The 26,088-nt window shown below is 50.1% G+C and overlaps 2 protein-coding genes across 4 annotated transcripts; one reads left to right on the top strand and one right to left on the bottom strand.

Moving 5' to 3' along the window:
* Positions 1 to 230: 230 nt before the first annotated feature.
* XKR5 (XK related 5) lies at positions 231 to 6,951 on the bottom strand. Of its 2 annotated transcripts, XM_030037873.2 has the most exons (7): positions 6,822 to 6,951; positions 6,175 to 6,358; positions 5,878 to 6,059; positions 4,912 to 5,121; positions 4,618 to 4,787; positions 4,077 to 4,188; positions 1,160 to 2,758 (listed from the first exon to the last, which is right to left on the bottom strand). In XM_030037873.2, the coding sequence occupies exons 1-7, from the start codon at positions 6,877 to 6,879 to the stop codon at positions 1,671 to 1,673; spliced, it is 2,004 nt and encodes a 667-aa protein (XP_029893733.1). In that variant the 5' UTR covers positions 6,880 to 6,951; the 3' UTR covers positions 1,160 to 1,670. The 2 variants fall into 2 exon arrangements, with proteins under 2 accessions (XP_029893732.1, XP_029893733.1); XM_030037872.2 differs by lacking the exon at positions 6,822 to 6,951 and having other exon boundaries at positions 231 to 2,758; positions 6,175 to 6,564.
* Positions 6,952 to 8,142: 1,191 nt separating this feature from the next.
* Positions 8,143 to 21,050, top strand: DEFB1 (defensin beta 1). Of its 2 annotated transcripts, none has more exons than XM_030037715.2 (4): positions 8,143 to 9,361; positions 9,811 to 9,922; positions 10,287 to 10,413; positions 11,431 to 11,745. In XM_030037715.2, exons 2-3 carry the CDS (start codon positions 9,850 to 9,852, stop codon positions 10,409 to 10,411), a joined length of 198 nt encoding a protein of 65 aa, XP_029893575.1. In that variant the 5' UTR covers positions 8,143 to 9,361; positions 9,811 to 9,849; the 3' UTR covers positions 10,412 to 10,413; positions 11,431 to 11,745. The 2 variants fall into 2 exon arrangements, 1 of the variants encoding a protein (XP_029893575.1); XR_005934040.1 differs by lacking the exons at positions 8,143 to 9,361; positions 11,431 to 11,745 and adding exons at positions 20,659 to 20,785; positions 20,908 to 21,050 and having other exon boundaries at positions 9,817 to 9,922.
* Positions 21,051 to 26,088: the final 5,038 nt, after the last annotated feature.

Genomic DNA, 26,088 nt, shown 5'->3' with positions numbered 1-26,088 from the left:
AAACAGCTTGATTGGGGGCGGGTAGAACCGGAATGGGTAGAAAATCTAAGAAAACAGGAAAATGGAGTTGCAAAGGAGAGGGGATGTCACATCCAGCCGGGAAGCTGTGCAGCAGTTTGCTTGCAAAGCAGCAGGAGAGCAAGGTCCAACATCCCCTACAGCAAGGTCCAGAGGACCTCTCCACGCCTACGTGCGCCCTGAACACGAGACACAGACACGGCAAAGGCTGGTTTGTTTTTTAAAGCGTCATTATATATTATCAAAGGTAGCAAACCAAACTAGATAAAAATTTCCGTAATGCCACAGCAGCTCTGCTGCCTTCTGCGTGATGCACAGAGTGAGGAGGACTCTGGAAAAGCCGCTGCGTCTGCGTCCCCCCCTGCAGCGCGCAGCCACAGCACGGCGGTGCTGGCTCCGAACGGACACACGGAGCTTTCACCGCGTTGGAAAAGCGGCTTCACTCCGAAACCAGCACCAATTGGGTTTTCACTGCCCAGATCAGCTTGAAGAATCGTCTGGCTGGGTCAATCCTGAGCAGCCAATGCTACGTGGAAGCTTTTTTTAATAATTCATCGTGTGCCTGTCCTTCCTGCTGCCTTTCCTGCCCCATGGCAACACCAGAGCCCTGCCCGCAGCAGGACAACAGCTGGAGGACACGGCCAGATGTGCACCAGCTGGCACCCATGAGTTCACTGGTGAAGCCAGGTGAGCAGACCTCAATCAACACATCAAGCCACGTCCTGGGCACAAACCCATGTCGGCTGGAAGCATTAGCTATTTCTGAGGCCACTGTATCGAGGCTTTTAGTTCCCGATATAAATAAATCCTGCCTGCAGTGGGGATTTTATGGTGGCGGGAGTATGCAGATCTGTGTTGAGATTTGGCTTGAGGCTTAATTTAGGACGGAGCATCCAGCCAGATCTGGATTATCTGCAGCTGGGTGGAAGGGGGCAAGGGAGAGGCTGGGCAGAAAAGGCCACCTGAGGAAGGGGGATGGTGGGCAAGCAAGCAGGACATCATGGCTTTTGTCTACAACTCAGGGTCCTGAGGTTGTGATCTGCAGTATGAAGAGGGTCTGGGCTCCTATGTGGCCCCAGCAAATGGAGTTGGTAAAGCTCTCAAGATGAACCTGGTGGGGGAAAAATAAATGAAGCGCTGCTGAGCCTTACTTTAGGGCTTATTCTGCCCAGAAGGAAAGGCATCTGAGAGTAAAACTCATTATTTTTCTGGTTGAGGCACTTATTTGTCCTGAGAAGGCTCCTGCTTTGGCCAGCCCCTGGAGACAGCAGCCAGATCTCCACGCTGGGACAGGCCAGCAGCTTGTATAGGCACTTGTTAAAGGACACGCTTCGAGACATTGTCACAAATATGTCAAAGGCAGTATGCTCCAGCTGCCTAGCAGGACTGTTACATAAATAAGTTTAAATACCTAAACCTGGACTTTTAAGGCTTTTTAAGACCTTTGAAGCTCTCCGAAACTGCAAGTAGAAGATGCAGTGGGAGGGACGGTGATGTCCTAGCGATGGAGGACCACATCTGCCTGGCGGCGGGGGCACCATGGGGACAGTCTACACGGCCAGCATTAACACCCCACCACCTCCTGCCGTACCCTATCAACGAGACAGTCACCCCGATGCTGACCCGAGGTGACAGCGCAGCAATTTACAGGGTCACTCCAGCAACCCAGGCAGGTCTGTCCCCTCTCCCAGCTCCCCCAGTCCTTGCTGTGGGCATCTAGGGTCAGCCTTGGGTGTGGAGGTGAAGCACGGTGGCCTCAGCTTGCTCCTCACGACAGTCCCCTGTGTGCCACAAGGTTGGGTGTCCCAAAGGCGATGCCACCCCATGAAGCCACCCTCTGGCCCCAGGGGCTCCGGTCCCTTTTTGGGGGGACCTGCCACCCCGCAGCCGCTCACGCCGCCGAGGGAAGAGCTGCTTTGCAGATGCTTGTGGGCACAAGCGCCCAGGATTGGGCTGATGCTCGCCATCTCGAGGGATAAATCCCCTCCTCCTCCTCCTCCCTGGCAGCCTGGGGAAGGCTGGGCTTCGCCATCCCTTTGCACCAGGGCCATGCACGTAGAGGTGGCGGTCCCCAAGCCAGGAGAGGTGATTCCTCCCGTGCTCGCGCTGAAATACACAGAGGAGCCCTCGGCCGGATCCTGGGAGAAGCTGCTGGGAAAGGATACGGCCGGGCGAAAACCAGGCTCCTGCCCTGCTCCGTCCTCCCGTGCCATTCCCGCAGCGCCGGCGCTGGGTTTGCTGTCCCCTCCGTTCCCCGCCGCCTGCAATTTCTCATCAGTCAGACCAGATTCAACACCCGGAGGACCGATTTCCCTCGCGGGGAGGGAAAGATTTGGCCCAGGCACAACGCTGCCAGGTTTCCCCATCACCCATCCTCCGGGGTAAACCTCTCCCGCGCCACCGTCTCCAAAAGCTGCATTGATCTTGGACATATCTCCTGTCTTCAAGGCCAGCTTTACCAGCAGCCAGTGGTGATGGTTTGTCCAGCTGTCCTCCAAACACCCTCTGAACTGCAGGAGCGATGAGCTGTTCTCATTTTTGGGATCTGCCGTGGTCCTTTCCCCTGACGAGGACTCTCCGTCTCCCAAAATTCCCAAACTCTGCCCTGCTTGGGAGCAGTCTCCAGCATCCTCGTCATCACCGGCAGCCGCAGCACTGCAGGTTGTCTCCACGAAGCCCTGCCAGATCTCTGTGGACTTGGGATGGAGCAGGCTGTAATAAACCACCAGAGCTGCGGCACCTGAAAAGAGCAGAAAGGTGTCAAGGGACGAGGTCCAGCAGCATTTTTGTGAGGTGTGGAGCAGAGACCAGACCTCGCTGCCACCTCCAGATCAACGGGTCCTTTGCAGAGATGCTGCTGGGTATCACGTGTCTGAGCAGCTGGTCTTTCAAGCATTTTTAGGGATGCAAGAATCCCACTCGAGCAGCTTTCGGGAAAGGGAGCGCTGAGCACACTTTCAAGATCGAATTTAATCTGGATTGATTTGCAGGCTGATAGGTGCACAGCAAGGCAGCCGCTGAGCACCAGCAGACAGGGCACAGGGCAGGGAGGAGGTGTGTGATGCAGGAATCCTTCCCATCTCGCAGCATCCCTGTCCTCTAACCTTCCTACTTCTATCCTAAACTCGTTCAAGGCCAGCGAAATTGTTGCTTTTCCAGCCCAAACGTGTCCTTTCTTGAACACGGTTGATCTGCGTGCAGCCGGTCCGGGCAGACACACAAAGCCCAGCATGCCGGTGGTACAGCTTCCCTCTGCCCCCATCCCACTGGGAAAACCTGAGCGTGGTGGGGACCTCACCCAGCAAACAGCAACTCCCATCCTTGCCCGGTGCCGGTTTTGCAAACAGAGGTGCCGAAGGGCTGTTTGCAAGCATCGTACCACCTTTCCCCTCCTTCAGCTGAGTTGTGCGTTAAAGCTTTAGGGAATTAAATGCACCGGCTGGCCAGAGCTGCTGCCTGCTTTACGGGCAGGGTATGGGCAAGGTATGGAGTACCTTCTCCCATCACGTACCAAAAAGTCCTCCCCATGGACACAAAAAGCATTTCGATTTACAAAAGCAGCCCCGGTCTTTGAAAGAAAAGAGGGTGGGAGAAAGCTGCTGTAGTTCTGCATGGTCCCACACCAGCGTGTTTCCAAAACGTACCCAGTGATGGCTCATCAGTCACGAGCCACCTTCATAAATCATCAGTATATGCCCAAATGAAAATGTTTCCCTGCAGTGATCCCCTGTGTCATACCACTGCCTGCACTGATCACCAAGCACCAAGAAAACACAGATGTGCTTCAAAATAGCATATATTGTATTTGGCAGAGGTACCTGAGTCATTTGGTGACATGTCGATCATTTCTGCAAGCCTCCCTTTTCAGGGATGGGCTTTAAGAAACGATGAAGAAATGAAACTCAAGGTGGATTCACGTATTATCAAATACATTCAGACGTTTAAGCTGGAAGAAATAAAGCAAACAGTCCGATGCAACTAAAATAACCCATAATGTCCATTTACTCAAGCTACTCTTGAAACATGCAATCCAGGCTCTAAAAAAGAGCAGATCTTACCTATTACAGACCCTGACATGATGGCCGCGGTCATGCACAGGCTGTTCCTCAGCTCTGCCTGCGGGAACCGGGTGGCCAGCAGCAGCAGGAGGGTGTTTTCCATCAGCATTATCTGCAGAGCAGAAGGAAGAGAGTTGTCACTTTTATCCTTCTGATGGCTTTAGACGCGCTTCCGATGACAGAAAATACCCAGTTTCTAGATTTTGGTGATTTATTTTGCACCTAACTTATCACTTAAAACATAAGGGTTGCTGAACAGGACTTTCTGCAAGGTCTTGACCTTTTTTTACCATGGAAAATAACCCTGGCAGAGCAGCACAGCCGCTCTGGTGTTATTGAGACATTGTACAGCTGCTGCTGAGAAACCAAAGCCAGCGCAGAAGCTGCATCCACCTTGGTGACCACGTAGCTTTGTCAGGACACGGGAAATGCTGGATTTTTATCAAGTGGTGATATGAGAGATGAGAAAGGAGAGTCTGAAGCTATTGCTTCTCCCCAGCAGCCGCACCCATGTGGAATACCGAATATCCCGGGTACTTACGGCATAAAACGCGGCCATCCTGTTCTTGGAGGGACCGGGCCGGACATTAACGTAGCAGAAGATGTACACGGCTCCCACCAGGCAATTGAACAGCCTCCAGCGGCAGGGCTGGGCCACGATATCCGTCTGCTGGGCCACCAGCCAGAAGGCCATGAGCAACCAGTGGATACCTGCAAGGGGAAGGGACTGAAAGGGCAAAGCCGTTCCTGGGGGAGGCTGCAAAGCGCTCCGGTACCAGCAGATCCCCGTGACTGACAGCGGGACGGGACATGGGGAAGGATCTCAAGGTCTTACCTGCCACAGCAAAAACCCAGAAGGAATACAGCCTGGCAAAGAGCACCAGGGCCAAGACCCTGGTCCCCAGCATCCCCGTCCTCCAGAGCAGCAGGCAGAGGATGGCCGCGGCCGGCGGGAAGAGGTGACCAGGTTTCATCAGGCAGGAGAAGCAGCTGTAGGAAACCAAAGCCCAGGCAAAGGAGAGCAGGGACAGCCCCGCGCTGACACCTGCACGGGGCCAGGGCCAGTCAGGCACTCTGAAGGATGCCCAACGGCATTGTAGGACTGTATCTCAATGTTAAGGAGCTGTCGGTAGCACGGCACCCCGATACAAGCACGGCACCCCGTTACAAGCCAGACACCCCGCTGTCCTGCCGATTGGAGTATTTTAACCAGTTCCTGCTGAATCTGGTCTCCTTTGCACGCTCGGCATTTCCCTGCTGAACTCCTCTGACCGCTCTCTCCCACGGGCAGAGCTCTGCAGCGGCCGGGCAGGTCCACCTCTGGTCACTGCGATCGGACCAGACGCTGACACTGACTTGAGCGAGACCTTGCGCACGCCATGACTCCACACCCCAACTTCTCCCTTCGCGCACCTGAAAGTTCACCTTTTCTGCAAAGCAGCCCCCAAACCCTAAATGCTCAGCGCTGCACTGTGATTAGGGCTGGACCATCACTAGGAAGACGTGTTGGGTTCAAACCCAACCAAGGCACTGTCTGCCGCGGAGGTCCCCTATAATCTGCAGGGAATGACCGTACCGGCCAGGAAAAGCCGTGGATAGCTCAGAGACTCCTCCGTGTTCGACCACAGCAGATCTGCAAGCCAAATTTCTCCCTCCTGCTTTGCACTGGGGCTTTCCAGCCCCTTTGCAGCGCGTCCCTCCATCCAGAGCCTGCCCTGCACCCCCCCAGGTGGGCACACGCGTCCCGAACCCATCACCCCTCTGCAACTCGCAGCATCCTCCTGGGAAACTCCCCGCTCACCGGGGACGAAGCCCGCTGGGTCGACGGCCACAACGACGTAGGCCTGCAGCAGGAGGTGAGGCAGGGTCTGCAGCACGGCTTCCAGAAGCCGCAGCGCACACACGTCCCCGTGCTGGGTCAGCACCTCCCCGGCACGGGCGCTGGGTCCCTTCTCTGCCGCCATCCGCAAAACATCCCAGTACCTGCAAAAGTCACCGCGATGGGATGTCCACCTCGGTTTTGGCAGGTTTGGGACTGCACTTGGGTCGGGGAGGCGGGGGGGGGGGGGCTGGATGGACCGTGGGGAACATCTCTTACCGCTTCCAGAGGCCCAGCTGCAGGAGGTGGAGTGCCAGGAGCCAGCGGTCGGGCGGCCGGCCGTCCGCCCTGAACCAGAGGATGCTGAGCAGCTGAGCCGCGTAGCCGGGCACCACGCAGGCGACGCTCAGCCCGAACCAGCCCAGCTGCCCGTGGACAAGGTAGTGGACGATGGCGCAGAGCCCTGGAGAACGGCAGAGAAGCGGTGCTGAGGGATGCCACGGCCACGCACCCAGCAACTGAAAGGGGCTACCCACAACCAGCCCCAAATTCAAGTCCCAGTCGCCGAGGGGGTTCGCAGCCCTTGTCCCCGTCTTATCTCCAGTTGCCGGCTTTCGGTGGCTTGTCAGCTGTGGCACAGCCATCGCCACCGAGGGGCCCGGCCCAAGGAAGGGCTCTGATAAAAAGCGCTCGGACAAGGGCTCATGCTCCAAGTAAATTAAAAAAAAAAAAAAAAAAAAAAAAAAAAAAAAAAAAAAAATTAAAAAAAATTTAGAATTTCAACTTCAAAAAAAGAAAATGGCTGGGGTTTGCACCAGGGTGGCTGCAGAATGGGGTGGGAGGGGGAGGCTGCCCCCCCTCCGCGTATGCGCAGGCCCGCGCAGTCGTCCCCCCCCCCTTCCCGCGCATCCTGCGCGCTCACTTACGCGCTCCGCGCTCCGCCGCCAGCAGCGCCAAGCAGAGCCCCGGGAAAGCCCCGCGCATCCTGCGCGCCCCTTCCGCGGCGGGGGAGGAGGAGGAGGAGGAGGAGGAGGAGGAGGGGAGGAGGAGAAGGGGAGGGGAGGGGGAGGAGGAGGAGGAGGAGAAGGGGAGGGGAGGAAGAGGAGGAGGAGGGGAGAGGAGGAGGAGGAGGAGGGGGAAGAAGAAGAAGAAGAAGAAAGAAGAAGAAGAAGAAGAAGAAGAAGAAAGAAGAAGAAAGAAGGAGGAGGAGGAGGAGGGGGAAGAAGAAGAAGAAGAAGAAGAAGAAGAAGAAGAAGAAGGACGAGGAGGAGGAGGAGGAGGAGGAGGAGGAGGAGGAGGAACCGGGGCCGGTCCCTCCCCGCCCGCCCCGGCTCAGCCTCTTTTCTCTTCCCGCCAGGCAACGTTACGTCACGTTGCTTGCGTCACGCCGGCTCCTCGGGGGTCTTGCGGCCCCACAGAGCGGCGGCGGTTGCAGCAGCCCGAGAGCCCTGGGGTTGCGGTGCATTTACACAAGCCCGTCCCAACGTCCCCCAAGCCGACGTCTCCTTGCACAAGTCCGTCCCGGGGGGTCCCCGGGTACTTGGGCATTTGCACGAGGGATGTGCGTCTGCCGCAGGGGTGAGCACTAGGTGGCAGCCGGGACCTGAGATGCACAGAGCCAGAAATTAATTCACTTATTTTTTTCCACCCCCACCCAAGAGATAAAACCTTTGTGAAATGTGATCCCGACCGTTGGTGGTTGCAGGTGGCCTTGTCTGTGCGGAGATGTGACCTATCTGCTTTTTTTTTTCCCCCCAACCTCCAGCCCTGCAGACTCCATCCCCTGGGAAGCACGTGCTTTTTAGAAATTAAATCCTCAGCAAGTCGCTACAGGAAAAGCCACTGAAGGGGTTTTTAATTAGGTCCAAATACCATCTAAAGTTTCGTCATTGTTTTCGCAAAATCGTGCAGGAAGCTCCCAAAGCTTTGCACATCAGCCGGGCTGTCGGGATGTCCGTGTGTTTGGGGGCTTTCACGCATTTGCTGTTGTTTGTTGAAATTTTAGCGAGTTTCTTTGCAACCCTGGGAACAAAGCCTGGAATCTACTGCTTAACAGAAGCAACATTTCTCACCCATTCAACTGGGTCCCAGAGCATGGACTTTTTGAAATATGAAAGCTCAGTTTCCAGGGTTCTCCATAGGTGCCCAGTACATTATGCCTGTCCCTGCCACGCTCTGTAACACCCCTCTTCGACATTTGCATGTGAGCGATGAACTCCATCTCCTGTGTGTGCTCAGGGCCGTGGATGTGCTGCTGGCCGGGAAGCCAAACTGCTCAGAGATGTCATTGCCTGATCGTCCCTCCTCGAGGGAGCATCACCAGGGTCTCTGCTCACTCTCCAGCACTGGCTTTTACCAAGCACATAAGATCTTTGCTTCTTTGCAACCTCAACTCCAGTGTTTGGGTTTGGTGGACGGTGGGTTAAAAAAGTCGCGGGTGGAAGGGATAGCCTGCTTTGCCTCTCGTCCCGCTGCCATGTCCGTATTCAGCAAAGTGTTTCATTAACTAACAACGTTGAGCCTTTGGGCCCAGCTCCAGCCAAGCATTTTAATAAAGTTAGGGGTGTAAATAAGGCTCTGGACCCGAGTGAAGTTCAGTCTTGGTTGTCTCCGAGCCTTGTCCTCCACAGTTTATAGTGTAACAAATACCAAACGGCCCATTCCTAGAAAACCCAACTTTTTGCATGCAAAGCACAGCGAAGGCTCTAACGGGCACCAAAGCTTCTTCCAAAGCTGAGGGCGGGCTGTTGAAGAACCGTCTTTGCTTGCAAATCCAGCAGTGAGGAAGTCGCAAGGGTTCGTGCAGGTGCAATGCGGTGTCACCCTTCGTGTCACCCACAGAAGACGTGTGAACCTCATCGTCTCATCCCCCCTGCCCTCCGTCGGCATCATTCCCGGGAAGAAGCCACCCTGAGGTGCCTCAACTCTCTTTTCTCAGTCTCAAAGTGACTGATGATAAAATCTGTCCCTCCTCCTGCCCCAAGGCTTTGTTCCAAGCCAGGAATAAATTCCCATGCCACATGAGACGTGCCATTACCACCCCAAAACAATGCCAGGCAGAGAAGGAGAAAGCCAGAAAGCCTTCCAGAAGATATTCCCAGAGCTAGCCACACTCCCCAGTTTCACTGCCAGCTCCCAGTTGCTCTGGCTGCCATCCAGCCACTGGTTTGGCTGCACTTTTCTCTGCTGGATTTCAGCGCTCAGGAGCCTCTCTTGCTAAAAACCCCCTCAAGTCTCCAACGAAGCTACATCCAGAGGAGGGTGAAGTCACCTCTCCACATTTTATTTAGCGATCTTAGCAAATGAAGGTCCTCCAGCTCCTCCATGCAAAGCTGTTTCTCCAACCTTCAGGTGATTTTTTGGGAGTCTTTGCTGCACTTTCTCATATTTTAAACCCCTTTTGAGGTGGGAACGCGAGTGGTTGCAGAGACCTGTTAGCTGTGCTGCTGGAGCTGCACACAGAGAGGTATAACTTCATGGTGGGGCTGATTCTGGATTCAGTCTCTATGTGGCTTTGGGCAATCTTTTTGGGGGTCTAAAATGGGAACAAATACTCCTTTCTGTGCAGAGTCTGGATTTTTGGAGGCAAAGATGCATCTTTCCGAGATCTGAGTGTGCAAATACCTTGAAGTGAACTGGGCCTTGTGCGTGTGGTCGTTGCTCTGGCTAAATGGTTGCTGAAATATCTGCCTGCCTGTGCTATTTGTGGAGGAGTTGGTGCTTTGGATCAGGACATGGGAACAAGCAGGTGTTGGTGTTGAGAGGATAATTCCTTTCAGGGTGGAGACATTGTAATTAGATGTTACAATGTGCATCCTTTAAATATGTTATTTGGATCCAAATACCATTGCTAAATCCCTGCAGGTGGCATTCATCAAAGCCTTATAAGTACAGGTTAATTCCTTCCTCTTGCAGTGTCTCTTGGTGCCAGCAGCTTTGTGGTGGAGCTCCACAATGTCAACCAAAGCCATGAAGATACTCTTCCTGCTGCTGCTCCTTCTCCCCACGGTGTCCCAGGCTGCTGCAGGTAAGTGTAAATACAACCGATGGGCATTTCTGTGTTTGGGAAACAGGGAGAGATTCTGTAAATGAGGAATGAACTTGTGATATGCGCACAGCGGGTGTGATAATTGGCATGGAACCTGCCTGCCTAGCACTGAATAGTCCAACTCCAGTTAGCCATTTCAGTGCGAAGGGGAGAGAGCATCACGGTTTGCAGAACTCGCGAATGCTTTCAGACGTGGCAGCAAAACTCAACAGCAGGTTGACGACCTCCCTGAGATGCCACTTGTGCTATCTGCAGATCGAGCTGTTGCAAACAGGGGGACAGGCTTTCTTCGTGTGTACAAATCCAAGGAAAGATGCTTACCAGCTCTTTTTCTCAATTACAGTGTCAGACACTGTGACGTGTCGGAAGATCAAGGGCGAGTGTGCGTTCCTGCTGTGTCCCTTGTTTAAGAGAGCCACCGGTACCTGCTACAATGGACTGGCAAAGTGCTGCAGGCCCTTATGGTAGCAGTAGGGTAGTTTTGTCCTTCTTTACATGGGTATGTGTTGGGTTTGGTGCTGTCTTTCCTCAGGGCTGGTGGAAGTTACTTTTGCATGTGGCCACGTGTCTGCTCTTCACCCGCGTATCCACACCTGAGAAATCACTGCGTGGCACATCCTCATCCTCCGGACCCTGTCCCTCCAGTGTCACCAAGGCAGGGTTGAAGTGGTAGCCTGAAACTGGGCAGCTCCTCTGCTCTCCCTGCCAAGGGTGGTTTGCGTTGGGAATCAGGAAGATTTCCTCCTCGCGTTGGGATGCGTCCCGTGTGATGCTGAGGTACCACAGCGAGCCTCATCCATCCCCTATGCTCTCCTGAGGTAGAGCACCTATGGAGCCCCGATGGCCTCGGCTGCCACCCCGGTGTCCCAGGGGAAGAGCACAACGCTGATTTCCAGCCACGGAAGAAGCTTAGTTGGGAAGGGGCTCCCTGTTATGGCCCTGCTCCTTCACCTTGGTCGAGCCCATGGAGGGGCGAGGTGTGGAGGGCTGGTGCTAGGCAAGGCTCAGGTCTGACAGTGCAGCCCACGGGACCTTCCTCCAGCTCTTGGGCTTCTGCGTTGCCCTTTTCACCCACCACATGCCAAAGGGGTGCGGGGCAGGGACACCACTGCTTTCTCTCCCCGCGTCTCTCCCACCTTGTCCCTGGCTCAGGAGTCTCTGCCTTCATCCTCACCAGCCAGGTCCTGCATGGTGAGGTCCCAGCCCCGCTGGCCAGACCTTCTCTCTCCCCTGGGACACCAAGTTGCTCCTGCCAATGTAATATTTAGAAATATCTTGGTTAATGTCTGTTCACTTGCCCACCTTCTCTATGCAGGATGGCTGTCCTTCCTCAACAGATGGGTAAAGGTGACATACAACCCTCATTTTCCCATCTTCCCTGTAGGACTCCTTTTCTCTTCCGTAAGACTATTTATTTCCCATATCCCCTTATACTCATCTCAAGAGAAGGTCTTTTACCTTCCACCTTTCCCATCCTGTATCCTCAGAAGATGTTGTCCTGGCTCAGTCATCCGTCCAGCTTCTCAGAGGACACCTGGCTGGTTCAGACCCTGTTCTGGAGGGGAGGTCTGGTCACCTCTCATTTGACTCATTTGACATCATCTATCGTGGTACAGCAAGGGCTGGAGCCTGAAGTCTTCAGGGATGCTCTCTTGCAGGCTCCGCAAAATATCTCAGCCTTCCAGTATTGAAGCGATCTGTGCTCTTTTTCTCTCCTCTAACACATATTTGCTGTGTCCGAAGAGACTGTGGTTCGCAAACTATTTGAGTTTTGTAAAGATCTAATAAAGCATGAGTAATAACACCAAGCGCTTTAAGCAATTAATTGGTGGGGAGTGTTTTAATCCCTCCAGTTTCTGAGGTCTAGGGCCTAGGTCCTGCAGATCTTATATCCAGCCACATCTCATCGGCAGGCGTCTCCAGAACCTGGGAAAGGTTTTCTAGGTCATCTCCTACCTGAGCCCAAGTCAAGAGGAGATTTGACTAACTCCACAGTCAGGGAGCTCAGGTTTGTTCAGCCTGGGAAGATGGCTTAAAAAAATCTCATCAGACATCTGTGCTGCTTTTGGTGTAGCAACTTCTCTAGTCCTGCACGTGCACGGCAGCTGACATAATTGCATAGCACGTTGCTACCGCCAGAGAAAAAAAATCATTAATAATAATAATAATAATCAAGCTCTCCAAGCCCAAAGGTGCTATTCAAACCTTAATCACTCCTTCCATCTAGGGATTTGAAGGTCCTTTGTACTCGTGAACTGAGGCTTGCACCACCCGTAGGAGGTAGCCGAGCAAACAGAAAGTACCTGCTGTTGTGATTAAGCCACGCTCTTCCACCGGGGATTAATTTTAACCCTTGTAGTTTGGGAATAAGAAATAATAATAGCAGAAAGCAGGTGTTTGGTGGTATGCCAAAAAGTTGCAGTGACTCTCATGGGGCTGGCTTTCAGGAATAATAAGTGAGACTCCTCAGTGGTTGTATAATCATTGCAATTAGGAAATTGAGGGCTTTACAGTCTATGTAAGAGTTGCTACTCACGTTGCACTGATGAAGAAACTGGGGCGCAGAACGGGGAAGCGCCAGCAAGGTCGTTGCCTCCTGGTCACCCACGGCCAGGAGGAGGAGAAAGATCTTAGGACTTGTGCTTTGGTATCCTAAATCGTTTATCCCCTTTGAAAATAAATGCAGGCATCATTAACAAAATAGCATGCAAAATCATTCTTAATTGACAATTGAACCTTTGGTGTAGAGCATGACTGCTGGCCACCACATCCTGGAAATCTGAATAGCCATGTCATGGCTATCATGTGGCAGGCATGGAAAAAATCTCTTCTTCACAGAATTCAGGAAGATTCACTCCATGGGAAAGATGGATAATGTAAGGGTCAGGTCTATACAGAGCTGGAAATTCCTTCATTGTTTGAAGGAGGTTCACAGCCTGAGGCTCAGTGAAACCTAACAAGAGTGGGGATTCGGACAGCCCATGCTTTACTCATCCAGTGGACAGGAAAAATGAGAGGCATCAAAACCACCTGTACAGCTACATGCCCTGATTAGCACTGCCCCTGCGGAGAGGAGATAGTAAAGGCAAAGGGAGTCTTGGCTTGCCTACACATCATTTCACATGGACCCAGCTGGCCCTCACGTGTTGAACCACCTGTGTGCACTTGTTTCAAGCAGTGTTTTGCTACACACCCTAGCTGCAAATATTTTGCAACGCCTTAGAGAAGGGTTTAAGCAACAGTCCCTCCCTGATGGACCCAGATAGCGGGTCACATCTTTTGCAGATCATTCCCCTGCTCGAGGTGATGCAGCAGAGCAGTTGTGAGGGGTGATTGAGGATGATGTTAGGAGATGCAGAGATCAAATTTTTGTTACAGTAAAAGGGTAATTCTTAGAACAGCTAGTCCTTGCACCCGCAAGAAGAGTTGCCTTCCTGGATTTGGTCATGAGTGGTGCGAAGGACCTAGTTCAAAAGTTGTTTGTGAGAGCTGCTCTGTAAAAGTGACCACAGTACGATTAGACTTAACCATGTCGCAGGACCAAATACATTCAATAGGTGAATATTTAATCTCAAAAAAGCAAAAATGAGGAAAGAAAAGTACCAAAAGGAGCAGTCCAGAGGAGCAAGAAGCCTGCAGGTGGCCTGAAAGCTGTTAAAAAGGATGTGCTAGAAAGCTCAGTAAAATATTTGCTTTGACCGGGAAAGAAAACAAAGAGATCTAAGAAAAACCCCTGTAGGGCATGAAGGGCAAGTCAAGGGAGGCTCTCGCAGGGAAGAGCTCAGTGGTGAACAAGCACCTGACGGAGGAGAACAGCAACTCCCATAAAACATGGCAGGTCAGATTCAAGTAAGAAAGAAGGCTAAAAAGGAAAGTGAAGATCCCTTTACAACAGACGCCTGAACTGATCGCAGAAATGTCTGTAAATGCATGGAAAGCAGGAAGCCATTGGGGGAGTTCTTGATGAGAAAGGACTAGGAGGACTCTTAGGGGTGGTATGCTGTAGCTCGATATACTCTTCTGTCCATGGCAAGATAGTAAAGGCTATAATAAAAATAAAATTGCTGAGCATGGGCTGTGAATTTCTGGACGTTGCTGGCACAGGAGGCTCTGCAGGTAGGCAACACCAGCAAGCCCAAAAAGGGTTAGACAAATTCATGGACAGCAGCTCCTTAAACGGGTAGTGAAAGGATGGGCGAGGATGTCCCCTGCAACATCCCTGATTTTGCAATTATGGATGCTGGGGCAAAATGGGAGGACAGGCCCACAGATAGCGCCCAAGCTCACATGCTGTCCCTGAATAGCAGGGAAGACATGGAAAGAAAAGGCACAGAGAAGCAAAGAGAAGACAGGGAAAGGGGTTGCAAAGAAGAAGGAAAACCAGCATCCAGAGACAGGCAAGGGAGGGTACTCAGTGTCTGGAGCCAGGCCAGTGGCAATTTGCTGCCAATTGCGGTGTTTAATTGCAAGCAATGAATCTGTAAACCATTTTTGTGCTCAGTTATGAGCTGTGAATGAAAATGTGCAGCCCTTGGAAGAGCCTGTGGTCTGACCTGCTTGATGGCAGTGCCCATGCAAAGGTCACAGCGGGGACTTCAGCTGCTGAGAGCTTTCTCATGGAGAAACCTCTGAGAAACACCCTGGTGGGATTGCTCACACATCCCTCGATTTTGAGTTGGGCGCCCATTGACACGAGCCTCCACAGGTTTTGGCTTTTGCTGGCAGGCTGAAATCCTTTCCACACTCAATTCATTAACTATTTAATTAATTCAGTTGCTCTCTGGATCATCTGTCATTGGATGGCTTTGCTTTGCAGAACTGTTACCCCCGGAGGTCCCTGTTTTGCCAGCTGTGACAGCTGAGTGTTGACAGACTTATCACTCACAAGACCTAAGCTACTGCTTCATGCTCTTGGACGTGCAGAAACTGCAGCGAGCCCAGGGCAGGCAGCGAAAAAAGCATTAACCATAAGTAGGTTAGCGTCGAGGTCTATAAAACCTTCCGCATTTGGAGAGAAACCAGGAGCAAATATATTCACGCTAAAATGGCAAAAGTAACCAGAGCAATGTCTTCTACAGTTTAAGACCGTATTCTGCTCCTCACTCTGCTGAGAGGCTTAAATCAGAAGAAACTCTGCTGAAATCACTGCACCAGCTTCTGACATTGTGAAGATCAGAATCCATCCATGGCTGAGCATGGAAAGACTCACCAAAAGGAAACGGTGCTGATCTTCTAGCTGCCTTCTTCTTGATAGCCCATTGCCAAAAGGTCCCAGGGTCTAATCCTGCTGGGCACCAGACACTTGAGGCAGAAGGAGGCTTTCCCCTCTTTTCTAAGCAAGATGCACGCTGGAAAGTTTGCCACAGATTTGTTGAGGCAGAGATTGCTTTCTCCTCCTCTCTGGCAATATCGCAGCAGTCCAGGAGGCTGTGCTGTAAGACAGCAGGGATGGACTTATCGTCTCCTCTGACGAAGGACTGCACAGCCTATATATCTGCTTCTGAACGGGTGGCCAAGATCTGCCTACAGGCATTGCAGAACAGGGAAGGCGCATTTGTACCACTCTGTTACACATGCACTTTGGGGTCCCATGAGGCACCTAAAAACCTGCCTTTTCTATCTTTTGTCCCTCAGCCTGGTGACACCACGTTGCTCAAGTACAGATTATAAGCTGCATTGCCTGACCCCTCAAATTAAGTGAGGAAAGCTGGCATAGCCTTGCAGGTCCTTTCCAGGCATATAGTATTGGGAGCATCCAAACACATGGCAGTCCTTATGCCTAGTCCTTGAAATATAGAAGATGGCAACTCTTGCTCCAGTATCTCCTTGAGAAGGTAGACCAACAGCAGCAGAAGCTACAGAAGAATAAATGCAAACTCCTGCCCATGTCTGACAACTTCACCCGGCATTGGTTTCTTGTTCAAACTGACCAGGGTTCATACCAAAGAGGAAGGTCCCTGGAAAACCAGTATGAGGGAAAATTAAAAGGAATATTTAAAACATCACATCATTGGAGTGGTTTGAGTAATAATTTCTATAAATAGATGTGGCTTAAAATGTCTTACGTATGGTGGAGGTAATTAGTGCTGAAAATGTTTTGGTGCAAAAGTTAAAAAAAACCCCAAACACCTTTTCCTTTTTTCTTTTTTATTCATAACTATATATTTCTATTTTACTTTCTCACTTTTTTCCCTACCATTCCCTACTGCAGATCTTTTCCATGTTCTTAATCAAAATAGAGACAACTGTCCAAATTTTCCCTTCCAACACCAGAAATTATGTAATATTAATGACAGCTCATTAATCCTCTTTCTGAATTTCCAAAGAACCCCCAACTTCCCATTTCATGCAGTTGTTTTTAACCTAATTCCAGCTGATTATTTTTCTTTTTATGGTGACGTATTTTTCACATTTGTAAGGAATTAATATGAAACCTCTGAAAATAGATGGAGACAGTGCTTCCTCACTAGAGCATTGTGGGCATTTAAGGAGAAATTCCTGCTGGGATTTATTTGGTAAATGAAATAACTGGCTAGTTCATTAATAACACTCAGATACACGTGACTATCTTCATCAAAACCTGAAGAGCATTGCTGCAGAAGGCAAAATAGAGCTAGAAATCACTGCGTATCCCTCAAAAAACTGCTTGACATATTAAAATCTACTTTTTTTTTTCCCTTTTCTTTTCAAGTTACAAGACCAAAGGCAAACTTAAGCCCAGCACCTTTCCATAATTTAGCCATAGGCTCTAAAATAACCCCGGTACAGCTATGCCAGGGAATCAAACAGGGCAGGACCCGGGCACTGAAGCACAAACTTTTCTACTGTGCAATTCTCAGAGCTGCCCCCGGCACAAGCTTGGCTCTTGCGCTCTCCCTGCAATTTCCAGATGCAGTCTAAAAGCTGGCAGAGACCAGGGACTGTTCCCAGCAGGCAATTTAGGTGAAGCCAATCCATGTTGGAGGCTGAGTTTAGTAGTATGGACATGGCCAGACTCTGCTTTTTGGCCTGGAGATAAACCTGGTGCAGGTTAGCTCCCTAGCAGAGATATGACCGTCAAGTAGCAACCCCTTGTGTGCTCAAAGAGCAGTTAAATTGAATAACAACAACTGGCACTGCTCATGCCGAAGCCTACCTGAACTGTGCAGCTTCAATATAGCTTCAAGTTTATGATTTTCTTCCATCCTACAGGGACCAAAAGTTGTGAATGAGAGGCACGTCTTTGAAAGATACCTGCTCTGTGGACATCTGAGTAGACATCTGCTGGGTAAATCCCACCAAACCCCACTATGTACCATTCCCCTGAGGGACCCCATCACACAGCATCAGCTTCCAGACGAGGTGTACAGAATGACCATCCAGGAGCACAGCAGCCTGTAGAGCTGATTTTATTGTGCTGGAGAGCAACTGCCACCAAGCCTCAGCCGGCAAGCAGACGATATATGGCGCAGAAACCTTGAGCGAGCTGCTGCGGCCAAACGCGTTGAAGAAACGGAGGTGGCCCAAGGCAGTTTGCATGCAGCTCAGCGCATTTCCCGAGGCGATGCTGCAATATTTTGAAAGCGATACCTCGGTTCCTCATAGGAGGACGGTAAGAGGGAGGATTCATTGGACCTCCCTGATGCTCCCCGAAACCGTGGGGATTGTCTGATTGGCCACCAGAAGGCTGTGAAGATCAAGCGTCCTTCATCGCCCTCCAGAAACAGCATAAAGCCAAGCTCTGCTCCTTCATCTTAATGCATCTGGGTGGCTGACACTGATCCAAGGACTGTTCCAACCTAGAGCCTCCTCTTACCTGGTAACAACTGAAATCTTCTCATTATTCAGCCTCTCTTAAAGAGTTCTGTCCTTCTTAAATGCGCTGGAGACTTTATATCTTTCACATATAGCTGCATTTCACTGTTACAGCCTTAACCGTGCAGTGACTCCAGTCTATCAAGAGCCAGTTCTAGAGATTTCAAATATTGATAAGGGAGAAGAGTTTTTGTCGGCTGCGGGAAGAGAGCTGAGAGGAAATGCAAACACTCATAAATTTATCCTGGAAATCATGTAATTCTTGAGGTGAAGGAAAAGCAACAGCCTCTAAGCAAGAATAGGGAGAAGCTGGATTTTAACTTAACTGTGAAGGAGTTTTTTCTGCTTTTTTTTATTAGAAAAGCTTGAGAACACACATTAGGTTGTTTTCTATAAATACAGTAAAAATTGTCTTATTTTTCTTTTTGAATTAACAGCTTTAACTTCCGTAAGGCAAACCAAATTTATTGCAATGTATTGCAAAATATCAAGCAATCTAGGATAAATACCTGGTTAATTAATACATTAATTAAAAGGGGCTTTAAAATTGTATTTTTCTGTGTGGAAGCTTCTTCCTGTGCCACGATCCTATGTATGCTTCAGGGAACCCTTAGGTCAATAGACATTACTATAAAGAAAATGTGTAATACCTCTTCTAGATAACACTTGGTCTTGAAGAACATTTCTGTATGTCACTTCTCAGCCCACTATGATTGTGTAGGGACAACCCTCTTACTAATGTCTTGGTCTCCTTTCTCCGTAGTGACGGGAGTTCCCAGTCCATCCTCTGCCATGAAAATCCTTTCCTTTCTCTTTGTTCTCCTCTTGGTGATGTTTCACGGAGCTACAGGTAAGGTGTAAATGAAGATGAGGGGCTATATAGAAGAAGATACTGGTGTCTTATAAAGGTTTCCTGTCCCCTTTGGGAAGTGGCCAAGCTGCCTCCTGCAAAGAATCTTCACACACATCATCAAAACCTGTTGGCAGATTACAGATGATACGTAAGATTAGCAGGCAAACTCTCCAACCATCAATTTAGTGCCTTTGCTACTCCTCTGAAAATCCAGTCTGAGTTGAAAGCACTAGGGGCAACGCCAAAATTACCATTCAGCACCAGCATTTTCCCCATGAAAGCTTGCAGACTCACACTTAAATCACTTTGTCTCTGGGTCACCTTAAAACAAACCACTCAATCAAATATTCTGAAGCCACACAGGAAAAAAAGGAATCTGGTCCCATGCTTTCCAAATATCCTTTGCTTCAGGACCTTGTACTTGGGGTGGGGAGGCTGAAGAGCGTGAGTTAAGACTGAAATGCTACCGGTAGCTTCTGCTCAGTGCAGAAACCTGTGCAACCGTAAGTGGTGGTGTAAGGCTGTTGCGGGGATGCAAAGGAGTCTGGAACCCCAAACCCACCTTATTGTCCAGAAAAAGGGACTGTGTTTCAACACCATCCCTGAAAACGGCACAATCTCTGTGGGAACAGGAGGGAAAGTGCTCTCCAGGGAAGTAAGGATGGGACAAGACTGTGATGAATTGCAGAAGACCGGGAACATGGGAGAAGTGTCATATATGCTTGTCTGATCTTATTCTTACCTGGGCCTCTGCTTATGGCAGTTCTCATAGGTAGGACACTGGGCAAAGTGTTCCTTTGGTCTGTTTTATGTCCTTATTTGACATACAGATACACACAGTGGATGTTTGGGCTGTTTTCAGTAAGACCTATCTTCTGGGTATACTAACACAAGAAACTTATCTTGAAGAAAGTGTTTCTGAGAGCTGGGACTGCTCATAATCACCTCTGCAATGTCCCACAGACAGATAGTTTGGGGCCAGAAGTGTTTTATTGAGCCTTCCCAGCACTGTTTTATTTCTGCCTGGGATTTTCTGGGTACTGCCGTGTGTGCATGCACCACACCACTAACATGCTGTGAATCTAACACACTAGGGATGCACTGGATTTACTGTACATGTGTAATATTCATGGTCTGTTTGCTGGAACAAGCGCTCCACTTTCTGGATATGCTGGACTTAGTGTGGTTGCATGGATGAGCTGTGAAACTGGAATTAATTGGTTCATGTTTAGTCAATCGGGTGCATCCAGAATGCATCAGCCTGCCAGGCTACATCTCTATTAATCAACCAAACAGGACCAGGCAACATGCTACCTAGTTGGTAGTCTGCTTTCTAGGGTAATTTTGACCCCTGACAACTAGCACTTTCACAGATAAAACCTGTTCTGGGAATAGCACAGGCTGGTGGCCATTCCCAAAAGGCAATTTGAATGTGGATATCCTATTTTAATGGGAAAGAAAGTTTAGCCATATAGATAAGAGCAATGCCATGCTTTCAGCCTCAGACCCAGAGGGCAATGCCTGGCATGCTCTGTTTACTAGCATGGAAGTGGTCACTCTGCATGCATTGTTGAGTTTATCCATGTACGGGGGCCATCTATATGGACTACAAGACACCAGGACCTATTTTGAGACATGGGTGAAATTTATAGGGAGGCAAATAGGCCAAATCTATGGAAATCCAGACGCACAGAAATCCTCATCTTTCTGCCCCTAGAAGTGGCAGCCTCCCAGCTGAGCTGGTGCATCTCTCCTTAATTCTGACCTACAAGACTTTAAGAGCTGGTAAGTGTCCACTTACTGTTCTCTATCAGGTCTCTGGTGTTTGTCCCCGAAATCTGAGTTCCTAAGAGAGTCCTGGGCTTGGACACACAGATCTTACATCTGAAGAAGGGATTAGAGCATTTGCTCGATTGTTCTGCCCACAGACCTCCTCCTCTGAAGGTTGCATTAGGACTGTCATGACTTTGGGCATCGGTGTGGCATGGTGTCAGCTCACAGGAATTTAGCAAAATACAAAACCCTGCCAGAAACAATTGTCTCCTGCCTTTTTTTTTTTATGGTACAGGCTTTGTAAAAACTTCAAGACCTTTTATACGATGTGGATATCGTGGGACTTTCTGCTTCCCTGGGGTATGCCCTCGTGGCAACACTTATCTGGGGATATGTCGTTCGGGGCAGTCTTGCTGTAAATGGTAAGTTTAGGATTTAACTGGGGCAAAGATGAGTTTCCAAATTTTCAGTTAAGTCTTGTGTAGCAGGATTTTCTCCATCAACATAAGCCTGAAAACCCTGAAATATTCTTTCCTTTCTGTAGGTTGTAGTGTGGTTAATTGCAGAGGATCTGCAGGGATCTGGGGATGATCACTTTTTACATCATTGGATTCAGGGTACCGTTGTACCGGTCATCAAGGATTTGTCATTCTTCTTTCAATAAAAGCAAGATCCGGGGACGTTGTATGGCTGCCGTGTGTGGTGTTGTCGTTCATTTCTCTAGAAGTGTTATTTCCTTTAGAAATTTGAACAAGAATTCTGAAATCAGGTTAGACCTACTGGGAATGCGTAGTTTACCAAAATATTTTCACCTCTTGGGTTGCTGATCGCATGAATGCTGGCATGTTCTCCACCCATGCCTGCTAGGAATCCTCTGCCGTGACCAAAGCTGGGGTCAGTCACAGTTTCTGTAGGGAGCACAAAAGTTTTCTCCAGTGTGATGCATCTGAAAACTTTGGGTTCCTACCTCCTGGTCCAGAGCTTTCAGACCTGGGAACAGCATCTTGTTTCATTATAGGAACTAGGAAGGACACACTGAGCAAAACAAAAGGAGGCAGGCGACCCCACTTTAAAATTTGAAGCCTGGTTTTACCTTTAACTATTTTGGTTGATATAAATTTGGAGTAAACCTGCAAAATTCGTACCAGCTGCAGTAGCGAATCAGGAGATCGGAATTAGACCTACGACATCGCTTGAGACAATCAGACAACGTGTATGAAAGGCCAATACCCCTGCTACTTCAATCACTCCTCTTGCAAGAGGTTTCTCCTGTCCTGCCCTGAACCCTAATAGAAAACTCAGAAGGTGCAGGCTGCTCAGTGAGCTCCTGTCTCTGCCGCTGCTCTTGCATGGTCAGGAGCATCCTTGTGCAGACAAATCAGCCTTTGGACTACCACTCGGTGGCTGTGGCCAGTAAATAGTTTTCTGCCCTGAGACTAGTTGGCACGTACAGCCAAACTCAGCCTCCAAAGCAGGACAACCTCAGCCTGTTCCCAAGTGTCCTGTGCTCACGCTGTCTCCTGAGTCCTGCCCGGCTATTGCCAGGGACTGAACCCAGGCCAACGAGCGCTGTGCCGGAGCAACCCTGGGGCTTAGCACAGGCCAAGGACCTTTCTGAAACATCAGACTGGATGTAGCTACCTCTTCCCACAAGCAGAGGGAATTTAATAGCAGACATGGTCAGGCCGAGCTAGCTGCTCTTAGGGCACATCTTTGGGGGTAAGGGGAGTACGTGTATCTCCGAAATAGAGTGGGAACTGACCTCAGCTCTCCCATGGCCTGTGTGAAGGGCAGCACTCAGGGATGCTCAGCAAAGGTGGGAGCAGTAATGGTTGGCTTTTTAAGGGAAACAACCAGCCCAAGTGCCTACATGCAAAGGACTGACTCGAAGCCCCGAGCTTGCCATTTGTTGCAGAGCATCTGGGCTCCCTTCAAAGCAGATGTTTCTGCAAATGACTCTGCCACCATTGAAACCACAGCCTTGTGAAGGGCAGGAAACTGGGCCAACGGCCACCTTGCAGGGATTCCCCTGGATGGAGACCTGAGGAAGTTGCCAAGTGGAACCAAACCAGCAATTTACGGTTTATGTCCTAAGAAGTTTTGCACAATCCACGGTAGGTGAGTGTTTCTTTCACAAACTGGAATGGCACAAGATGTTTTGCTCAAGGGCTGAGGACTTTGCAGAGAGGGTTCAGCCCTTGTTATTTTAGATTCAGCTCTGGAGACAATCCAGTGTCTGTAGCCAGCATCAAGCAGAACACTGTATCATCACGCTTTTAGCTCACCGCCACAAATAGCTGCTCTTGCATTTATCGCTGGGGAACGGTTTCAAGAGCCAGCTTAGAGTGAAACGCAGGCTGAAACCTCCCCCCCCCTAGGATCCATGCTGCACATCTCCTCCCTGCCTCTTACCCCAATTCCATCTCCCCACCACTCTGTGCATGTTTGAATTCATCTTGACAGCTCTTCCGAGGAGGTAGAGATGCTGCCGAGGATGGAATAAAAAATACCAGACAGAAAGCATCAGAACTGGTGGAGTGGGACTGTCTGTGCCATGACCAGATGCAAGGGTATGCAGCTAAACAAGCTAAAGCTTATTTCAGATACACATCAAGCCCTTGCTGGAATGGCTGGTCATGCAAAATCACAGTTTGTGCCACTAGGACTCTACTACATCCCCCAACGGTACTGCTGTCGCTCTTTTAGCACGGCCCCTCTCTCTCTGCGCAGGTCTGAGAGAGGGCAGTGTTTCATGGCACAAAGGCGTGAAGAATAGGAGATCTGCTCACCCCAGTGCCCCAGCAGCCCTCTTTGCACATGAAGCTTCACTGGAGAAGACAGAAGCTCCCATCACCTCCCTGGAGGCACAGCAGTGCTAGCAGCACTGTCTGGGGCTCTCTTTTCCATGGTATTTTTGCTCAGTCACGGCTGCTCGGTGTGGCCTGGCATCCGTCATAGAGCGGATGAACGTGGACCAGGACGTGGAGTTGTGAGCTCAGCCCGACCTCAGGGTGAGCACACACAAGTGTTCGGGGAGGGCCAGTCCCCGCAAACAGCTTCGATGCAACTGCCCGGGGTGAGACCGGGATGGCTGGCCTCAGGAACAGGCTGGTTTAGTGTTGGTTTGCATGAGTCTGAAATGTCAGGGGAGGTGACCAACTATCAGTGTCCTTCTTGTCATCACAGTACACAGAAATAACATTTCCTTAGAAGCGGTCTGTGGAATTAACAGGTTTTTTGTTTCAGGAGGGACTGGCGAAGAGATGGGAAGTCTATACAGAGAAGCCACCGTCATCTGGGGCGGGTTCATCTGCAATTAATATTAGATGGCAATGTTCCCTTTATAGACCATGACAGAGAAACAGGATTTTTTAAAGTGGGATTCGCCAAGCCTATTTTGGACATCAGCATGAGGATGAAGTGATTTGTGCTCCGTCTGCTGTGGAAGGAGCAGGAGGTGAAGAGCCCAGCCCAACTGCTTCATCACTGCAAAAATCTGCATGTGGCCAGCTGAGTCCTGCCCTTGGTACGTATTGACGGGCACTCTTGTTTCAGCTGTGTCACCTCAGTCCCCTGACGCACAGCAGCAGGCACTGGCAAGCTGCTTTGCTAAGCAGGATGGTACCTTGGAAGTGCAATGGCTGGTGGCCTCCTCCTGAACCCTCCACAGCTCCCAACCTTGTGTCACAGGTGAGTCCCTGCAAGAGGACATCTGTCTCCCAGCAAAGTCCGGGACCAACCTGCTGGGTCCATGGCTACTTCCAAACATGCAGCGGCTGTCTTCCACCATTTCTGCACTGGTTGGATCACACAGGCACTTGGCACCTTGACAAGGTGGGAGAAGGAAAGGCCCAGCTGCCAACCTCCACTGCCTGGTAGGTGGGAAGATCACGAGTACTCTTCTGAACATCAGAAGAGGAAACCCAAAACTCAGTGTCGTGGTTTAACCCCAGCTGGTAACTAAGCACCACGCAGCTGCTCACTCACTGCCCCCCTGCAGTGGGATGGGGGAGAGAACCAGAACAAAAAAAGGTAAAACTCATGGGTTGAGATAAGAACAATTTAATAGAACAGACAGGAAGAAAATAATAATTATAATAATATTAATACAATGACAATAATAATAATAATAATAAAAGAATTGGAATATACTAAACAAGTGATGCACAATGCAGTTGCTCACCACTTGCTGACTGACGCCCACTTAGTCCCTGAGCAGCAATCTGCCCCTCCAGGCCAAGGTCCCCCAGTTTATATACTGGACATGACGTCACATGGTATGGAATACCCCTTTGGCCAGTTTGGGTCAGCTGCCCCAGCTGTGTCGCCTCCCAGCTTCTTGTGCCCCTCCACCCCTCTTGCTGGCTGGGCATGAGAAGCTGAAAAATCCTTGACTTTAGACTAAACATTACTTAGCAACAACTGAAAACATCAGTGTGTTATCAGCATTCTTCTCATACTGAACCCAAAACATAACACTATACCAGCTACTAAAAAGAAAATGAACTCTATCCCAGCCGAAACCAGGACACTCAAGCATGCAGCACAGCCCCCTCCAGACGGGCAAGGACTGTCACTTGTCCTAGTGGCATGCTGATCCTACAGCTACAGACAGAAAAAGGGAAAAGGCCTTGGCCCAATTTTTTTATGTCTGATGAGCTCTCATGGCATCAGAACCACAGGAGGCGATGGACTGGGAGCAACTGCATCTGGTGGTCAGGCTCCTTACAGAGCTTCGTTAAGGTGGCAATTAACTACATCTCTGTGCTGTTGCTCTTCAACACATGCACTAGCTCAGTTTTGGGGTGGTGGACGAAATAAGAAGCTGTACTGAGTGCCCTGCTCCTGACCACCATGGCAGAGAAGTGTTGGCTGCCAAGTTATCCCCCCGGTCTGTATAAAGCAGACCTGCAAATGCTTTATACAATTTCCCTCACTGGGGAGAGAAATTGAGGCAGGAAAGAGCAATGAAGTATGATGAGGCATTGGGATAAAAGGCAAATTCTTGTAACCACTCATCAAATATACATTATGCATGAGTATGTTTTTAATATATATATATATATACAAATGCTTGATGAATCCTCAACAAGGCTGAAAAAGTATATGAAGATGGCACCATCGATACATTGAGAACCAACAAAGGGTTACATACAGCAAACTCTTAACACAACAAAGTCACAATTAAAGCTTGTCATTCACGGGATTGCCAGCTGAACGGAGATGTCATCCCATGTGGCGTCTTCCCAGTTATTTTCAAGTGAAGCATAAAGAGCACGCTTCACTTGGGGGGAAGAATACAGAGCTCCTTTGTGTTGTGAAAGCAGATTGCTTGCCAAGGTCTAACGAACAGGGGTGCAGTGTGTCCCAAGAGGTGTCCAGCAAACCACAGCACCGAATGGCCCTTACGCAAGGCGGGATGACACAAGACCTCGGGCTGGAGGCCTGGGAATCCTTCTCAGAGGTGTCAGAAGAGGAAAACGATGCTTCTTTTTCTCTGGCTGGGGGAGAAACAGGAAAAGGAGCTTTTGGGCTGGACTTTCTGAGGTGTCAGCCATCCCAAGGGACACTTTGCCACGTGGAGAGACCAGCTGGCTGGGACCAAACTGCTGCTGCTGCCATCAGGAGCCGAGAGGCTGCGGGAGGCTCCTACCCTCGGGCTGTCGAGCGTGTCCTCCCACTGGTGACTGGTCACATCTTCTCCTGGGCGGGCTGTCCCCTCTCC

Source organism: Aquila chrysaetos, chromosome 15, assembly GCF_900496995.4.
Source record: "Aquila chrysaetos chrysaetos chromosome 15, bAquChr1.4, whole genome shotgun sequence".
NCBI classification, from domain to species: Eukaryota; Metazoa; Chordata; class Aves; order Accipitriformes; family Accipitridae; genus Aquila; species Aquila chrysaetos.
The sequence above is the reverse complement of the archived record's forward strand: the minus strand, read 5'-3'. Positions and strand labels throughout refer to the sequence as shown.

What these genes read in the sequence shown, in the direction of transcription:
- XKR5 (XM_030037872.2), bottom strand. Translation starts at nt 6,539, where the DNA reads ATGGCTGTGCCACAGCTGACAAGCCACCGAAAGCCGGCAACTGGAGAT. An exon ending in CAGCTGGGCCTCTGGAAGCG is followed by an intron (nt 6,060 to 6,174) that starts GTAAGAGATGTT and finishes TGACTTTTGCAG; the next exon opens with GTACTGGGATGTTTTGCGGA. An exon ending in CATGTCAGGGTCTGTAATAG is followed by an intron (nt 2,759 to 4,076) that starts GTAAGATCTGCT and finishes TGCTCTTTTCAG; the next exon opens with GTGCCGCAGCTCTGGTGGTT.
- DEFB1 (XM_030037715.2), top strand. Translation starts at nt 9,850, where the DNA reads ATGTCAACCAAAGCCATGAAGATACTCTTCCTGCTGCTGCTCCTTCTC. An exon ending in GGTGTCCCAGGCTGCTGCAG is followed by an intron (nt 9,923 to 10,286) that starts GTAAGTGTAAAT and finishes TCTCAATTACAG; the next exon opens with TGTCAGACACTGTGACGTGT.